This window comes from Corvus hawaiiensis, chromosome 30, assembly GCF_020740725.1.
Source record: "Corvus hawaiiensis isolate bCorHaw1 chromosome 30, bCorHaw1.pri.cur, whole genome shotgun sequence".
In the NCBI taxonomy this organism is placed as follows: Eukaryota; Metazoa; Chordata; class Aves; order Passeriformes; family Corvidae; genus Corvus; species Corvus hawaiiensis.
In genome coordinates this window covers 4,267,109-4,284,623 of record NC_063242.1, presented here as the reverse complement: position 1 = coordinate 4,284,623, position 17,515 = coordinate 4,267,109, and the positions used below count along the sequence as shown (strand labels likewise).

The window sequence follows — 17,515 nt, the reverse complement described above, 5'->3', positions numbered from 1 at the left end:
TGATGTAGCAACAAAAAGTCTGAGGTCAATCAAATGAGATTTCAGAAGCCCTGGGGACAATGCTAAAAAAATTCGGTGACACAGAGACAGTGTTTCCCTTCAATCCTTCCTATAATAAGGAGAAGCTTGAAACAAACAGGAGAGCCCAGGATATCAATACCTTGCTCTGGGACTGGTGTTTACACCAAAACATTGGGGTTTTAAATTATGGAAGAGACTTCGAGACAAAAGGTATGCTGGGGCCTGATGGGACCCACCTGTCCTGAAGGGTAAAAGGACTTTTTGGCAGTAAGCTGGCAGGACTGACGGAGAGGGCTTTAAACTAGAATTGATGGGGGAAGGGGATGCCAACAGCACTGCAGTAGGTAAGGCACAGGTTGTCACAGCATCACCTGAGGGTAGCACGTGCTAGTAGGAACACTTATGCTGCTCCTGGGAGCATGGAGAGCTCAGGAGCACATTTGAAATTCTTGAACACCAACTCAGACAGTATGAGAATAAAACAGGATGAACTGGAAGCACTGGTCAGCTCCCAGAGCTATGATATCACTGGTATTTGCATGACTTGGTAAAGTGAATCCACAAGTGGAGTGTTGAGATGGAGGGCTACAGGCTGTTCAGGAGCGACAGGCAGGGCAGACAAGTTGGAAGTGTCATGTTTTATGTAAGGAAGAAGTGATTGTACAGCACTTACAGTTAGTGCTGATGTGGTTGAGAGCCTCTGGGTGAGGGCTAGAGGGATGGAAAACAAGGAGATGTGGTTGTAGATGTCTACTACTGAGTGCCCAGCCAGGATATAAGCAATTATGAGAAATTTCTGGATTGCTAGCCCTTGTCCTTATGGGAGATTTTTAACTTCCCAGACATCACCTGGGAATATAATATTGCTGTGATGAACAGGACTTTCTTGACATTTGTAGGAGATAATAACTTCTTGTCAGAGGTACTCAGTGAGGAAAGCCCTCCTAGGCTTGCTATTTGTGAATAGAGGACTCATGGGGGGATGTAATTGTATGTGTCTGTCTCAGCCATAGTGATCATGAAATGGTTGAGTTTAATGGTTGAGCCTTCAGCGCAATGAGAAAAAAAGGACACCAGAGTTGCTACCCTTGGACTTGAGCAGAAAAAACCTTTAAGCTGTTCATGGAGCTATTTAGCAGAGTACCCTGCAATGTGCTTTGTAGGTGTCCATGAGCGCTGGTCAAGTTCTAAGAAGTGCCATTTAGAAGCACAGGAGCATTGCTGCATTGTAATTCTGCTGCATTGTAAGTCAAGCAAGTGGGGCGGAAGACCAGCTTGACCAAACAGGGAACTCTTTTTGGAAGTCAAGAGGAAAGAGAATTTGTATGGTCACTGGAAGGGAGGTCAGGCTTCACAGGAAGAGTACATAGCAGTGGTTCGTATGTGCAGGGAGAAGACACAAAAGGCCAAAGCTCATTTAGAACTGAATGGCCAGTGTTGTGTAAGATAACAAGAAGGGCTTTTTCAAGTGCATTACTAGCAATAGGAGGTCTAAAGAAAGCATTGGAGTGATACTCGATGTGTATGATCATCTGACTAGCCGGGATGAAGAAAAAGTTGAGACATTAAAGGTTATTAAAAGGTAAGGTAAGGTTCATGTCGGTGAAACATTTTCAATCAATGTGATTCAGCGTATCATGTTACTGAAAATATTTTAAAACAACCTAACAAATACAGACTCATCCATTTTTTTCGGAAGTTAACAGAAAAGATGGGATCATGGCAGGGAGGCTTGTGCTATGTTATTTCATCAGGAAAGTCACAGCTTGGTGTCTTCCAGCGAAGTCATTTTCACAGCACTTGGAGGGAGTCCACTCCTGTGGCCACTGCACAGGGTACTGAGCAGCTGGGCATCTTAGAGGAATACAGCAGGCAAAACTTACAAATCACGCACATCTTCCTGCTAGCCTCACAACACGCTCTAAGGAAGAAGCTGTTCACAGGTCTGTCTTGGTTACAGGAATCAAAGCTGTAAGGCAGACTAGAAGGACTTGTGTGCTCTATTTCGTCATCTTGTAAACCATAACCAAAAAGCACAAAGTCTGCACCGTACCTTTCACTTCTGGCCGATACTGCATGCCATCATCTTTCTTTCCGACTGCATTTGTGTCATCTGTTTCTAGGTGATAAATACATGCATGGTTACTTATTAGGAAAGGATATTTTCCAGACCACTGCGTGTGCATCACTGATAAGCCAGAAAAATATTCAAAGAATTATTTTAAGTTGTAGTAAAACTGGACACACTCCCACATTGTTCCTCCCATACAACCAGGATGGTATCACATCTGGTCAGTAACCCCGGTGTCCAGACCAACACCTGGCACAACTCAAGCTGTAGGTTTTTAACTAAAAACTTCACTGTGGTATGGACCTAGGTCATTTTGGTGACAGTCTGTTTTGGTGTTGGAACTGCCCAAGTTACAGATCTAGATGTAACTGGCAAAGAGTTGGTGGAAAGCTGTTATTCCACGAGAAAGTCCTAACTGCAAGCCCCCAAAGCTGAAAGGTTACAGACATGATCAGCTACAAAGCAATAGACAGAGGGCTTCAGTGGACCATTCCAACAAGGAATGGAAAGGAAATTATAGAATCACTTAGGTTGGAAAAGACCCTTAAGATTAATGGATAAAAGTTTGTGCAATCGAGGCCCAACTTGACACACCCTGGAAGCACATTTTACAGCCCACAGCAACAAGAGGGAAGATTTCCCACACAGGCATATTCCTTCTGTTCTCCTACCATCCCCTCATGTAAGAACTGTTGGATTATTGCTTAGATTTTCCCAAGAGCTTTTCCTGTCTTTCCAGGTAACAGCAGCCAGAGAAAGGTAATGTAAACACAGCACTATGTGTGTAGCATCGGGAACTCAAAACTACAGGTGGTGAGTTCACTGATAACTGCATCATTGACTTCTGACCAAAAATGGAAAAGGGGAAGCTCTACCAAGCCCCATTATGTCAGAATTTACATTTACCAGAAAACCAAAATTAATCCTACCTGAACAATGCCCAAGATGCCTGATGTCAATCTGCTCTTGCCTCAGACATGACGCCTCTCTGACAAAGCATGGATTGTTATAGGAACTTCCATCAGAAGCACATACAGGATTAAAACTGTATCCACTGCAGTCTATGTTACATACACACCTGTTAATTGAAGCACACAGTGAAACAAAATTGATGTCCAGCAAACAAAAATTAAGTCATGTTAAGTCCTAAGTAAACACGAGCTCATACACCAATGCCAGGAGGGGAGAGCATGCTGCATGAGGATGCTGAAGAAGCCATTGACATCTCAGGCTTCCAAGCAGAATGTACAAAATTTTGAATAGATGCTTCAGTGTGCTTTTCAATAATGTATTAATGTTTCTTGTAGTTTTACTCTGATATCAATCTCATGGAATACACCTGAAAATTGGAAACACATTACTAGGAAGATTTACTACATTAATATACCAGTATGTAGTGTTTGTTCTCTAGTGTGAACAAAACCAGAAGAATATTCTACTCTTTTTAGAGTCAAGATCCTTGAGAGAGAAAACAAACAGGACTCCCTTTTCTGTTAGTCAATAGAAGCAGCTCTATTTCAAAGGCTGTTTAGACTCAATATGCTTGGTTAACTGTGTCATTTCAGCAAGACTTTCATTCATTCCTTTGAACGTTAACAATAGGTCTATTATGTTGCATTTAAAATGGGATTATGCAATCTGAATTATTTCATATTGCATCCCATTAACATTTTGGTTGTTTAGGATGAATCATTTTCCAAACAATTTGCAGCTAGGGATTGTGAAATGAAAGTGGGAAAAATGAAGACCTAGTGTGTAGCTGGTTCCTAACTACACAAAGGTAGGACAACCCCAGACTCAGACAGGGCTATGACCTGTTCATGTTTAGATACATTTGTAGCCCCAGAAAAAAGTCCTGAGATTTTACATTTGTGAATGGCATAGGAAAACTTTCCAACTTTCCAAGCCCCACACCCCCTTACTATTTTAATCAATATTCTGGTTTCTTCATTCTATTCTATTCTATTCTATTCTATTCTATTCTATTCATTCTATTCATTTCTATTTTGAATCAAAGTTTCTGTGTATGTTTCACATCACTCTACAAGCTTCCCTCCACTTTTGGGATGGGGTAAATAAGAAATGTGGCTGCAGAATGAGGGGGAGGACAAGGTGGCCACCATGTCCAGCTCTCAGTCATGCTCCTCCTGATGTTGTGAATGTGGGAAGGGCCACTCTGCACCTTCTGAGAAGGTGGCAGTGGGCACAAGGTCCTCTCCTTGCCAGAAAGCTCTACAGGGGGCAGGCACATGGTCTGACCGTCAGGAGTTACCACTAGATTCATCTTGATTCAGTCTTGTAAGTCACAAGATGGGGAAAAATGTCCAAGCTACCAACTTACCAGGTTTTTTATGTTCTTTCCCACTGTTCCAGATAAAATTAAACTATTAAAGAGATGTAGGTAGGCCTCAGGCCAGTAACAAATCTTGCAGCAGAACCCAATTCCATGCTGCAGAAACACTGAAAATGGCCAGCATACTTTTCTCTCTTCCTCTTCTTCCATGAGCATCTTTTTTTGCTTAATTTAAATATGCTAATTTTGCAGGTAATTTTTCATGCCTATGAACTTCAGATTGCTTCTAGAACATCTCTAGTGCAAACAGGGTTTTAAGTGCACCTGCTGACAGTGAAAAACTGCCCCAGTAATGAGTCTCTACACATCTTAGGGACCTACCTCTGAGTACTGATGAAGCCTCTAAATATCAATATGATGAACACATAATTTTTCTTACTAATATTGGTGATGGTTGTAAACTTTAGAACCAGGATGGAAATACTATTTTGTTTACATGCTCCCACATGATGTTAGGACTAATAAGGGGTTTATTAGGATTTACTACATACAAATAAAAGGCTCATAGCTCAGCAGTTTTGCATACTTATTGACACAAGCTAGCAGAGAGCTGGTCCTCATTTGCATGACACTGTCTGTGCACAGACAGATACCTTTGCTCACCCTTAAATCTGTCTGTAGTCACCATCCAATGTCTGTAGCATTATGGTTATGGCTGGGTTTTGTCAGTCCTGGTGACAAATAAGGTGAGTTTTGAAAATACTTTTTTCTTCCTCATGGTGACGTTACAGGCTAGAGTTGAAACTGCTTGGAAACTGCTTATGTTTCCTGCTTTTCTGTGTTTAGATTTAACATCTAATATTAAATGCTTACTTTTTCAGAATTCTCAAATGCTTACATTAGGGGTGGTTATGAATTCCTGACCATGGTTTTCTGATCAACAGTCTCAGTCTTACCTCTAGCCATCTCTTTAATGTACAGAAATTTCAGATGTTGACCCCCTCCACATGTATCTGATTATCTGCCTGGTGCCATTAGTGACTTCCTTGCCTATGACCATGATGCCAAGTTGTACTTCCAACCTTCCCCAGCCAGTTAGTTACTGGTTACTTCACAGAGCTGTCTGCCATGTAAAAGCAGGTGGTTTAACTACACTGTGGCATAATTAATAGTTGGCCTGATGTACTTTAAAAAGATTGAAACACTTATTCCAACATAAACCTCTGAAGCCTTCCAGAGGGCGGAAAGGGAATAAGTTCAGGCGAAGACACGGCTTGGGTGTAATGCTCTGAAGGGACAAGGCCTCCACAGATGCAGTAGTGTGGCAGAGAGGGAGCCAGGAGCACATGTTAGAAACCTGCACTCATCAGAGAGCCTGCATAGGGTGCAGTGAATTTGTTCTTGCTCAAAGACAGTTTACACTAGACCAAAAATACATTCGGGACTGTGGCAAGTGCCAAATCGTGAGATGAGAGTTGTGACACATGGGAAGTGCTGCTGTTGACAGAAGACATGAAAAGAATGTTGTTTTTAACTGCTCGGTGTTTGTGAAGGTAAAACTGTGGGACAGCAAGTTGCTGCTCTGATGTTGCACATCAAACACTTCGAACTGGAGCCTGGGTCCCTGTGAGAGGACAGTACCACCACAGACTGAAGAAGGGCAGCTCAGGAAAGTATTGGAAGATTTGCCAACAAACCCACTATGAAATACTGAAAATATGCTATATCCTGAAGTCAGAGAGCTAAAGAGGGCAAACAATAGCTTGGTACTGAGATGACAGGAAATCCAGCTGCTTGATGGAAGCCAACTCCCCTCACCAGCCAGTTTGGGAGCCAAAGCCAGGAAGAAGTCAAAGCTCAAGGCTGCCAAGCCCAGCCCATAGGTCTGAACCATGCCACAGACCATACAAGAGGCACACAAAATATGCGAGAAGACACAGCAGACAGTGAGAATGAGCTAAAAGTGGTAGCAAAAAAAAAAAGCTTAAAGGGCAAAAATCTTATCAGAGGCCTTTGCAGGCAGGAAAACCTGTAAGAGGCACCATGAACTATAAGCTTTGTTTACCTTCACAACTAAGACTGAAACTGAACACAAAAGTGCAGTCCCGCATTATAATCTTTCCCTGAAGTCTCTCTCCTACTGGGCAGAGAGCACGGAGAGAACAAAAGGACAATGCAGAGAGCTGCTCATAAAGGCAGGGCAGGACATACTTGAGATCATGAAGGGGGTGCAGGGACACCTGGGAGAAGCACAAGAGGGGCACCCAGGAAGAGAGTGAACCTTAACTGTAAAATTCAAAAGAAAAGAGTTAGTCACTTAAGGGAAACCCACTTAACAGAATTGTGTATTAAGGACATCTTGAATGTGCTTGATGCTTCATACCAGAAAGAAGTGAATGAGTGCTTCAAATTTTTGCTGGAAAAGATTGCTGTAAAAGCCACACTGGAATAAAAGGAGTGAGAGCCCTACAGACATTTTTTTTCCACTGTAACCTTCTTATTGGTTTTAACCAAAAGGATTTAAACAGGTAGTTAATGCTCCACATTGATGTCTTGCTGGAGGAGGTTGCTGCTTAAAGTCCTCAACAGATCTTTTCTCTCTCTTCGACTGGGAAAGTCAACAGGATATATTCAGATGTTTTCCTGCTGTACTAGGGTATACAGAAAAGATCCCTGAATTTTGTCACCTGTCATCAGAGAGCTGACACCTTAAGAAAAAAGGCACCAGCTTGTTGTGAAATGTGCTTTTAGAAGTTGCATGCGTATCATTCATTAACACCATTAGTTAAACAGAAAAGCATTTGAATTTCAAGAAAGTACAAAGTGATATAATTAAACCAAACAGATTTTTTTGGGTGGTTTTAATAAGCAAGAAATGAGGATGTACAACTCATTTTTTTGGGGCTACTAGGTGTAACAAAGAAAGTGTGCTTAGTAAAATGAAGTGACAAGCTCAGGCTGTAAGAGCACTTGCTGCTATTAGTAAATTAATTAGATCCCCAGAGATCAGAACACATTTCAAGGCTCCCTTTTGTTTTCAGGCTTCAAGGTGTACGTGGTCTGTTGGAAGTTCTGTGTGCTTAAAAACCCTGGTAGGTTCAAAGAACAGAGAGGAAACAAAAGGAAGGGAAAAGCATGACTGACTTGTGGAGTGGGCTTGGCTACTGGGAGAGACGGGCATTTCCAACCAACAGATCAGGCTGCTGCATTTCTGACCACCTGGGATTTGCTCACAAATGTATTTTTCTGGCCTGGCCTCACAGGGGGTGCTGCTGGCTACCCCTTCCCAGTAGCTGACAACAGGAGGCGTTCTCAGGTACTCACCAATTCATTGGCACATCTGCTTAGAGATGTAAAATGGAAGCACTAGAGTAAAACAAAGCGTGTGAAATGCACACAGATGGATAAGGGTATGCTTGATAGAATAAATTTAGGTGAATTGAAATAGCAGGGGTGCTGCAATTGCAGGTAAGAATATAACCATGCCAAATAAAGGATTACTTTTCATTTGATGCTTCTTCTCTTGTGTGCAATTCTTCCCAGATGAAAGCAGAACTAAGAAAATCTGGATTTCAAAGTGATTTTTCTATCCATTTGACTAGAGTTGGATCTTCATCAGGTTTTTTGTGTATTTTTTAAAATCCCTTTATAGCACAAGAGAAGTAGAATTTGATTCTACAAAGTTTCTCTGTGCCCAGCTTTAACACTCTGTCTTCACTTCTGCCCAGCAATTCAGAACACCCTTTGAATACCATAAGCTTCAGCTACTTTCCAGACATCCCTACATTCCCTTTTTCATTTTCATGGCATGGCTCTCTCTGACCACTGTAGAAATTTAGTCTTTACCTGCAGTGAGCTTCTCACAGCATACATGGTGAACTGATGTTTGCTCTCTCAAGAGCAGCCTAACCCTCCCTCCATCCTCAAATAACAGGAACCTTCAAAGGTTTGGCACACACTGCTGCAAAGATCATTAAAAATATACATTAAAAAAACAGACCTGGATTATTATCCATCTAGGCTTTATTCAATTTCTTAATAGGGAAAAGACCACTATGTTATTCCTCTCATTTCAGAATATCCTGTAGCCTAGGTTTTCATAATTCATAATCTCACGACACAATTGTAAATCCCTTGTTTAGGCTGATTTTCTTTATTGTCTGAATGGTTTGTTTTGTACACAAATATTTAGGATTTTTTTTTCCTGTTGGATCAGAAAGCTGTGAATTGCATTTACACAGGATTTAGATATCCTTCCTTATGAATACCTACACTCAATATCATACTCTAAAAAAAACCAAAAGGTTGGTAAATGAGTGAAAAAAGTGGTCAAAAGAAGGAAGTATAAACCTGCATGCTGGACTTCAAACAGGCCAAATCTTTCCCTGGAGGACAAATTATATGGACGAGGCAGAGACTAGAACTTTGAAATGTCCACACTGGCATTTCTAATTGTTATTACTGAGACTTCTGAAATTCTGGTTTGGCCTTTGTGAAAACAGACACTATGTAAATGTAGGCCAGTTGAATCTATATATTTCCAAGGCACCTTTGCTTTCCAAAGTATATCTCATAAAATGTTAATCTCAAAAGGTCTACTTGGGGATCAGCTGTCAATCTTTCTTGAAAATCTACATTATAAGTCAAAACATATCTTTGACAGCATAGTACACTTATTAAAAAAAAAAGACTGAATGTGCTCAGAATCTCATTTCCATACTTCATCTGTTAAAAAAAATAGGTAAAACTGAGAACATGATAAATTTGAATTTTTACAGTGAGGCTGTTTTTAAGTTAATGATTTCCTTACCAAAGACAGAATTAAAAAAAAAAAAAGATGACCAGTTAAGTGGGGCCCTGATGAGATGGAGGAACCTCCAGAGGTCTGAAGATGACAGGACTGCCACAGGACAGATGGTGGGTGGACTGGCAGGGAAGCAGCTCTGCAGAAAAGGACCTGAGGGCCCAGGGGAGCAGCAGGCTGGGGGGCTGCATCACAGGATGGTCACCAACAGAGCAAGGGAAGTGACTCTTATCCTCTATTCAGCACTCATGAGGTCCCATGTGAAGCACTCTGTCCTGTTTTGGGACCCCCCAGTAACAGCAAATACTCTGAGAAACTGGAGAGGCTGCAGCAGTGAGGCACTGCGATGGGAAGAGGGACAGAGCATGGGCTGTGTGAGGAATGGCTGGGGGCACCGCACCTCTTCAGCCCGGAGAAGAGAAGACTAAAGAAGTGACTACTGTCACCAACAATCCAAGAGGGGTTCTCAAGAAGATGAGAGAGAGGCTCTTCTCAGAGGTGCATGAAGAGGAGTGAAAGATTGCTGCAAGTAGCAAGGAGAGAAATTCTGTTTGAACACAAGGAAATCGTTCTTCAAAGTGAGAAAAGCTCAGCCCTTGAACAGATGTGCCCAGATGTCAAATTTTTCTTCATGGAGATGGTCAGAGCTCTCCTGGAGAAGCCCTTGAGCTCACATGGATGAGTTGCAGGTGCAGTGCAGGGCAGGAGCCCAGACCCTCTAGACATCCTGTGTTTGTATACTGATAGGATGATCTGTTTATCTCATTAGTAACCAGTAGAACTGAAAAGCCCCGTGTGTGCTAAGAAAAAGTCTGGATACTCCAGGGTATATCAAGAGCAAGTGTTTACTGTATGTATCATGAATATGGCTTGAGATTATCTACTAAACATTAGGGGACAGTTCAGCTAACTCATCCAGTTACTATCATGGAGCAAAATTCTCCTTAAATGCCACCTGTAATCATGTGGATCGCTCTATTAAGTGTCTTAACATCACAAGGTGCAAGCAAGGGCTGTCCAGGCCTAAGAAACCTACTTGAACAGAACTAACTGTATTTTTTGTTTGTGGTTCAGTAGACATTACCACACTATTCACAGTTCCAGTGGCCATTCTCATGTCTTAAAAAGGAAAATCAAAACAATGTTTTCATGAAATTAGGGTGTTTTGTGATTTGGTAGAATTAGGGATAGTATCGGTAATCTAGTGCAAATTAGAATTAAATGATAATTCAGACCAGCAATGTTTATACAAGTCTAATGAAAGATACTTGTGCTGCCAGTAACTTTATATGTCATGATATAAGTTTATGATGTCAAAACCTACACTGAAACACAGCAGGAAAGAGAATAAAAATTAGATGTAAAAATCAGTAAAAATTAGATGTAAGGGGTGCTCTACTAAAGTTTCCCAAACAGAAGATTTCAATCCTATCTTGTTTCTGCCAGGTAATTAACTGTTTTGATTTTAGGAAAAAAAATATGCCAACTCCTCTATTCTACTTTAACAAGTTTGTGACTTGCTATGTGACTTGTCAAAATCAACCTTGTGGAGGCAATCTGAGTTAACAGAGCCTGATTTATCTATGTTTAAACAGTGAATATCACTGAAGCCTGTTTTAATGGTCAAAGGTACTGGGAAAAAATTAAATTATATTAAATTCTTATATAGAATTGAAAAATATTATCCAATAAATTGCAGATAATGTACATGGGAATATTTTCTAACTTTTGAGCATTTTCTACATAAAAGTTTTTGTTTCCAATTTTTTTTTAATGAGGACTAATTAAAGAAATCTTAGAGGCAAAAGAGCACTCTCTGTCTGTTGTCAAGAAGCGGGAGCCTGATTTCATTTTGTATGAGTGGGATGTAGGGAATAAATCTTCCGCTCTCCTCAGCTTTTTCCTAATTTTCTTATAGATACTATATAGCTGGAGGAATGCCAGCTCTACAAGTGCAGAAAGACTAGGCAAGCTCTTACTGAGGTTGACTGCTTCGGGATTTATTTTTCAAAGCCAAAAGAACATCTCAGTGCATATAACAACATATATATATATATATCATCTATACCATCTTTTCAGTCATAAATGAAGCAGACCAAGGCAATATTCCAAAAAATTATTAGTATTACAGAAAACAGCTCTAGGGCATTTGTTTCTCTCCTGGAAAGAGCAAGCCTACTTTAGGACTATGGTATTTTATGAAATGTGAAGTATCATGCTAGTATTCATGGGCACTATTACTATTTTGCTTTCCCTTGTATTCTATGATTTAATCTTGAATGCACATCTTGAATATTAGTGCTAAGCTGCTTTACTGCCTGAGATGTGTTCGTGCTGATATCCTGTAATAAAACCTTGTGCAATTAAGACATATTTCAACATTAAATGGATTCCAGCTGGAAGACAAGAGAAAGGAGAGTGATGTTTTCTCTGATTAGTGATGTTCAAACAGTGTTGTTCTGAGAGGTTGTTCCCTCTGTGAACACAAAAATGTACCATTTGCAAGTCTCTCAAACACCTTCATGCGCTGTGTCTGTAGCTGTAACCCCAGTACCTGCCACCAGCCCAGACCCCAGCAAAGCTTATTCCATACTGGTGGCCACTGCCAAGACAAAGGCTGCTGGGAAACAAAACACCATCAACAGATGGGACTTCTTCTGACTCCCTAAAAACCCCTTAAAGCCTCATGGGACTGTCTGAAGAAGCCCTTTCCTTCATGGTATTTCCCCCCTTTCTGAGAGCCACCCAGAGCCTGGACAGCCGGAGTATAAAATAACCAACCACCTTGAGTGAGGAAATTTGGTGCATCTGCTTCTGCATTATGGATTGTCTTTAAAAGCTTCTTGTTTCTTGATAATTTGCTTTGAACTTTGACAATAATTAATATTTTTCATTCATTTTCCCCTGGGTGCATCTAAGATATCAAATGCCACAGTGAGTTTAGAAGAAGTGACTGGCTCAATTCCCCAGTTCAACTTTGTGTTTAGGTCCAAGCTTTGCACTGATGAAAATAACTGCCTGTAACACTTTATGAACAAGGAAAACATAGAGAAAAACAGCTCAGGGGTTGAATAATCAGTATTTATTTTGCATTCCTGTTTGGTTTTGGGGTTGTTTTGTTGGCAGCATAAAACAAATCAAGGCGCTTTGTTTGAAAAATATTAGCTAAAATCTTTCCAGTAAAACTCCCTGTTGTTTTCTCCTACTACTTTGCAACTGCAGATGGTTTGTTCTTTACAGACACATTTCAAACACATTATTACTGAACAGCACTAAAGCTTCAGTTAGCAAGAATAAACATAGTGAAGCAGATAATAATGTACTTTGCTTTTAATATTTTTTCCCTTTTGTTCAGTGATATTGTTAGGGGAAACTTTACATACCCGACATTTTCTGCATCTTCATCACACTCAGCCCTATATTTGCAAACTCCACATTTTGAGTGTTTTCTCTGAACTTCTGTCCCAGATCCTTCATATTCTGAAAAAGAAAATAATAGAAAGCATGACTTTCAAATTAAGCTCTGTTTTTGCTTACCCAAATCCATTTGCCTTCAGGAATACTGTCAACATAAAGCTATCGGGTACTGAAGCTATTAACCTTAATAGCACTCCCTTTTTGAAAGTCAGTCAATTGGAGGTTGGCAGGATTGTACCACTGAGAGAAGAGTGTCCCCGAAAACGCTAGTGCTTCATTGATTGGCTCTTCCTTTATACTTATTTCAGTCATTTTTATTTATTCCCGCTCCACCAGGCACATAACTGGCACTGACATGTCCCAGTCACATTTACTCTTAATTGCCACTGATAATGCATAAACCCTGTCCCTTTTGATGTCCTTGAATATTAGGTACTGGGGATTTAAATACTATTTTCTGTGACAGTCTTTAATTATAGATATCCTTATGCAAGGTTGATGCTTGCATTTTTTCCCCTTTTTGATTCCTGACTATGAGATTAGACTATGCTCATATGTCATATATGCCATGGTATATTTTCCAGATTACTCTGTCTAGTTCTACAGGAATAAAAGAAAAAAGTCATCCTAACAAGAAACTGGTAGAAATGCTATGTATCCTAAAAAGAAAAATCAATTATCTCAAGTATTCTGATCCTAAAAACATCTACATTAATTTTAGTGTTGACATGGACATCAAAAGTCTTCACCAAGTAAAAGAGAAATAAATGATATTCTTACTGTTTCAGTACCATTAACCACTCTTATTTTTGATTTTTAACAAAGTGATGAAGGAGAGCTATGTATTTGAAAGGAAGGAAAAGAACCACAGAAATCTGCAGAGGGAGTTGAGATCCACTTAAAGTATCACAGTATCATGGTGGTGCACAGCTGACTGCACAAGGCTGCCGGATGGACAGAGATCAAAGTGATTCCTTTCCTCACAGCAGCTTTATGTGCTGTAGCAACAGTAAATCAAACATCACCAATGAAACAGCTGAATTTGCGTTCTTTAAATACAAACAGGAAAAAGAAATCCACAACAGCTCTTCCTAATTTCCCTGGATCTTGGCTGAAGGGAATCTCTCCCTCCAACCTGTGGGGATGTGTTTCCATGAAGAATAGTGCAGGTGAGACTTGCAAACTACCTTCTGTCTAAAGCATGCTGTGCATTTTCCAGAGATTAATACCGATCAAACAAAATTCACACTGTAGAAATTCTATCACCACTCTTATCAAGTTGCAGTAGAGGTCATCTGCTTTTATCTTTACAAATGCACATCTTATTTGATTTCTCCTTCTTTCTAGGTACCACATTCCTATGCCTACATTCAGCAAATGTCCTTTAGCATCAGATTTCACTTTTCCATGCCAATAAATTATGCCCTATGGTTTGAATAACTTAAACAAATGGCACTGCTTTCATTCATGGTATTTCCACTTCTTTTTCTGTTCTTATGACCCTTGACGCCCTTTGCCAGTGCCCTTTGTCAATTGACACCTTCTGGAGTTACAGGTACAAGGGCTGGACATATTGTTCCAGAAAAGTTGTCATCAAAGCCAAATACCATCTGTGACATTCTTCACTGTAAACATCCAACAATCATATTGCTTTTTGACCATTTTTCTGCACTGACAATCATCTTTATTATCCACTTTATTCCCCAATGAGTCCTTTTCAGGGTCAACAGTCTGTAGGAGAGATGTATTCCTGACATCAAGGAAGAATTAGCTAGGTCCTGGGCTTGCTACAGATAACTGTCCTCAGACATTAAATCCTGCCTGCTTATGCATCCTGTTAGCTCAGTGACCTGTTCTTTGTGATCCACACCAAATCAGTGCCGACGGATTTGCTCCCAGATCACCAGTAGAAAGGGTCACGGGGCCAGGAACAGTCTCTAGAAACACACTCGTTTTCTACAGCCTCCTTAACATTTCAGGATCTATTGATTTGCAGTATTTTTGCACATTAGATGTGCACCATGTGGATGTTGTGTTCTCTAGTTACTTAGACTTGTATGAGATTAAAGACCACATTTGACTGAGAAAGGTTATGGCTCTGTGGTGGTACATTTACATAAAATGTTCTGTCGTACAAATGCCTTTCTTGGAAAAATCAGTTTAAAAAAAGATAATTTTCTCAGTAAAGGTTTTCCATGAACTCCTGGTGACTGGCATTAAATATTTTTTCCCTCACTTAATTCTGTACTCAGATGACTTTTCCACCTTCTATTTCACTGCTGTGCTTCTCATAGGTGCCAGAATGAGAGGCTGTTGCTGCCCGGTCATCACATTTAGCTGTTCTGAAAATATTTGTATATTATTTATCATTATTCTACTGAAGAAAAAGAGACAAAAAAGTCATCAACAACCTAAAGAATTCTTTACCATCCATTTTAAAGCTTTCAGCAGCAAACCTGGCAGACCTGCTGGTTACAGAATACCTCTTCAACATTTGGTTCTTAATATCCTTCTATGGTACCCCTAGCATGGAAACCATTTCATCATACCCCATTTATACTATCTGACTTGACTGCAAATGCAACCAGAATGCTTTACTGGCCCTTTTGCTGCACTACTAGCATTTCAGTTTTGCAGTGGAGCAAAAGAAGTAACATACCACACACACACACGCACACATGCAACATACGCACTTTTCCTCCTGAGCTCTGGTTCTGCTCCCTGTGAATGCCCCAACACCTTTTTATTTTCAGAAACATAGCCCATAACTACTTGTTCATTGTTTCTACATACTATTTGATGTAAAATTCCCTTTCTTTCCTTTTCTCCTCATCCTAAAATTGCTTTCTCTACCTTTTAAAATTAGGTTTGTTTTTAAAAAAGTGTGACTTTTTGGTTTTTTCTTGATCAGAATTTGCTGGACCTCATGTATATAGGTCACCTACAATTTTCAGAAGCATCTTTCACTACTGGCTGCATTATGTTTTGATAGTAGAAGCATTAGACGCTGTGTATAATATAGACTGAAGTCCTGTTGTGGTTTAGGAATGGTACTCCCCATCCAGTGTCCCCAGCGAGAATCTCCAATCCATGTGCTGCTCTCTGGCTCCTCTGCTCTCCCCTCCCCTTTGCCCCTTTGGTGGGATGAAGTGGCAAACTGGAGGCACAAAAGGTAAAACTCACAGGTTGAAGTAAGAACAATTTACTGGAAACAGCAATGAGATAAGAAAAGAACAGTAACAGCAACAATATTAATAACAAAAGTGCACAGAAGAGAGAGTGATTCACAAGCCAAAATGTTCACTGCAGAGCTCAACCATGCTGCCTCGACCAGAAAAGAGCCATTCCTTCCAGAAAAAGATCCCTTTTCCCTGCCCCTAGTGATGATGTGAGGTGGTACAGCATAACTTCTTGGTCCTGGCCTTGTCCCCTCCTGGCTACTGCCAAAATCATAGTTGTCCTGGCTGGAGCCAAGGCAAGTCCTTCAAGAAAACAGCTTTTCCCACCAATAAGAGTAGATGAATGTTGTTTTTCAACCTGAATTGATAGCAGACTTGTACACCGGTACTCTGTTAAAATATGTTAACCCATTAATATTTGAGAGCATGTTTCTCTGGTGTAAATGTCTTCAAACAGGCAATATATCCCTCGACAAATTGCCTCTCTCTCCTCCTTTCTCCCCCACATTTGATTGTTCCTACATAGGTTGTAGGCATTAATTTTAATATTCCAATCAATCAGATCTTCCCAGCAGGTTTCAGTAATAACAATTAGGTCAAAATATGCTCCCAAATGAGCAATTCAGGCTCCTCTTGTTTATTATGCAAGCTTCTAATATTGCTATATAGATGATTACAGAATTTCTTCTTCTTGGTTTTGTTGGTATCTTGATTAATCCTGTTCTTGACATATTAATTTGATGTTGAGTGAAAGCTCATTTTCCCTCTCTTTTCAGCTTCCTTACATGTTTCAGGGCAGCGCCTCATTAATGCTCTGTCCTTCAAAAGAAACAAGGCACAAAGATAGGATCAGTGACTCCCAGTTGTCTCTCTGAGCTGTGCTCCCTAACACTTCTGCTTGAGTCATTATTCCTCTGCAGAAGATGGCCAGCTGTATCTTAGGAGCTGCAGGGTAGGAGCCTGCCAATGGACAGCAGCTCTAGAGGAACTGGGCAGCAGTAAATTGCTTCCCTCAGCAACTCATTTGTGTGCTCCTACAACGGTAATGTGGCTGGGTTTCTGCTGAGGGCTTTCAATCAGGCTTGAAGCAAAAGTATCCATCTGTGTCAAGGTGAAGCTAGGTTTGCCTGAAGGCATGGCTTGGAAAGGGAGCTATGCTGTATATTTGTATTTATCACTGTTCCCAGTGAAGAGGGGGGAGCTGCAACTCCTCAGTAGCCATGTACAGATAGAATTCCTTTGCCTAGAAAAGCCCCTCTGAAAATCAATTCGTACCTGGTTTGGGATCATAATCATTTCTACTGTATCCCATGGGATCAACTAATCTCAAAAAGATTTTGAAAAAATAGGAAGGGCCACAGCAAATCCTCTTCTGCAGCCCAAAGTACAAAAGAACCCCTACCCTGTGATTCCCTCAGTAGGGCTAGCACTGGAAATTCCTCTCAAAATACCACAGTCCACAGAACTGCACATTAAGGACTGCAATTCATTCCAGAGCTTAGTGACCTATCCTACATTCCATTAACTTTTAGGGCAACTTTAATGACGCACTTAGTTAAAATGGAGATTGTTCCCATAATTTGAAAAAAAAGTTGCAAACCTGCTCTTTTTGGCTGTAAGTATACATTTAAAGACAACACTACTCTTAACTCTCCCAAATTTTTGGCAAATGATGTCTTGAATTCTCTTGACCACGCTGCTGGATCATATGCAAAAGCAGTATTTGGCAG

The 17,515-nt window shown here is 40.5% G+C and overlaps 1 protein-coding gene across 3 annotated transcripts in view; it reads right to left on the bottom strand.

Annotated features, from left to right (window-relative positions):
- Positions 1–17,515, bottom strand: part of TMEFF1 (transmembrane protein with EGF like and two follistatin like domains 1) — a 112,086-nt gene that overhangs the window by 10,412 nt on the left and 84,159 nt on the right. For 2 of the 3 annotated variants that reach the window (XM_048289427.1, XM_048289425.1), the window contains exons 5-7: positions 12,573–12,669; positions 3,022–3,170; positions 2,075–2,140 (exon numbers count right to left, since the gene is read on the bottom strand). In XM_048289427.1, the coding sequence (XP_048145384.1) occupies positions 2,075–2,140; positions 3,022–3,170; positions 12,573–12,669 (312 nt within the window). The remainder of the gene's footprint in view (positions 1–2,074; positions 2,141–3,021; positions 3,171–12,572; positions 12,670–17,515) is intronic. The other variant, XM_048289426.1, reaches the window with a different exon arrangement.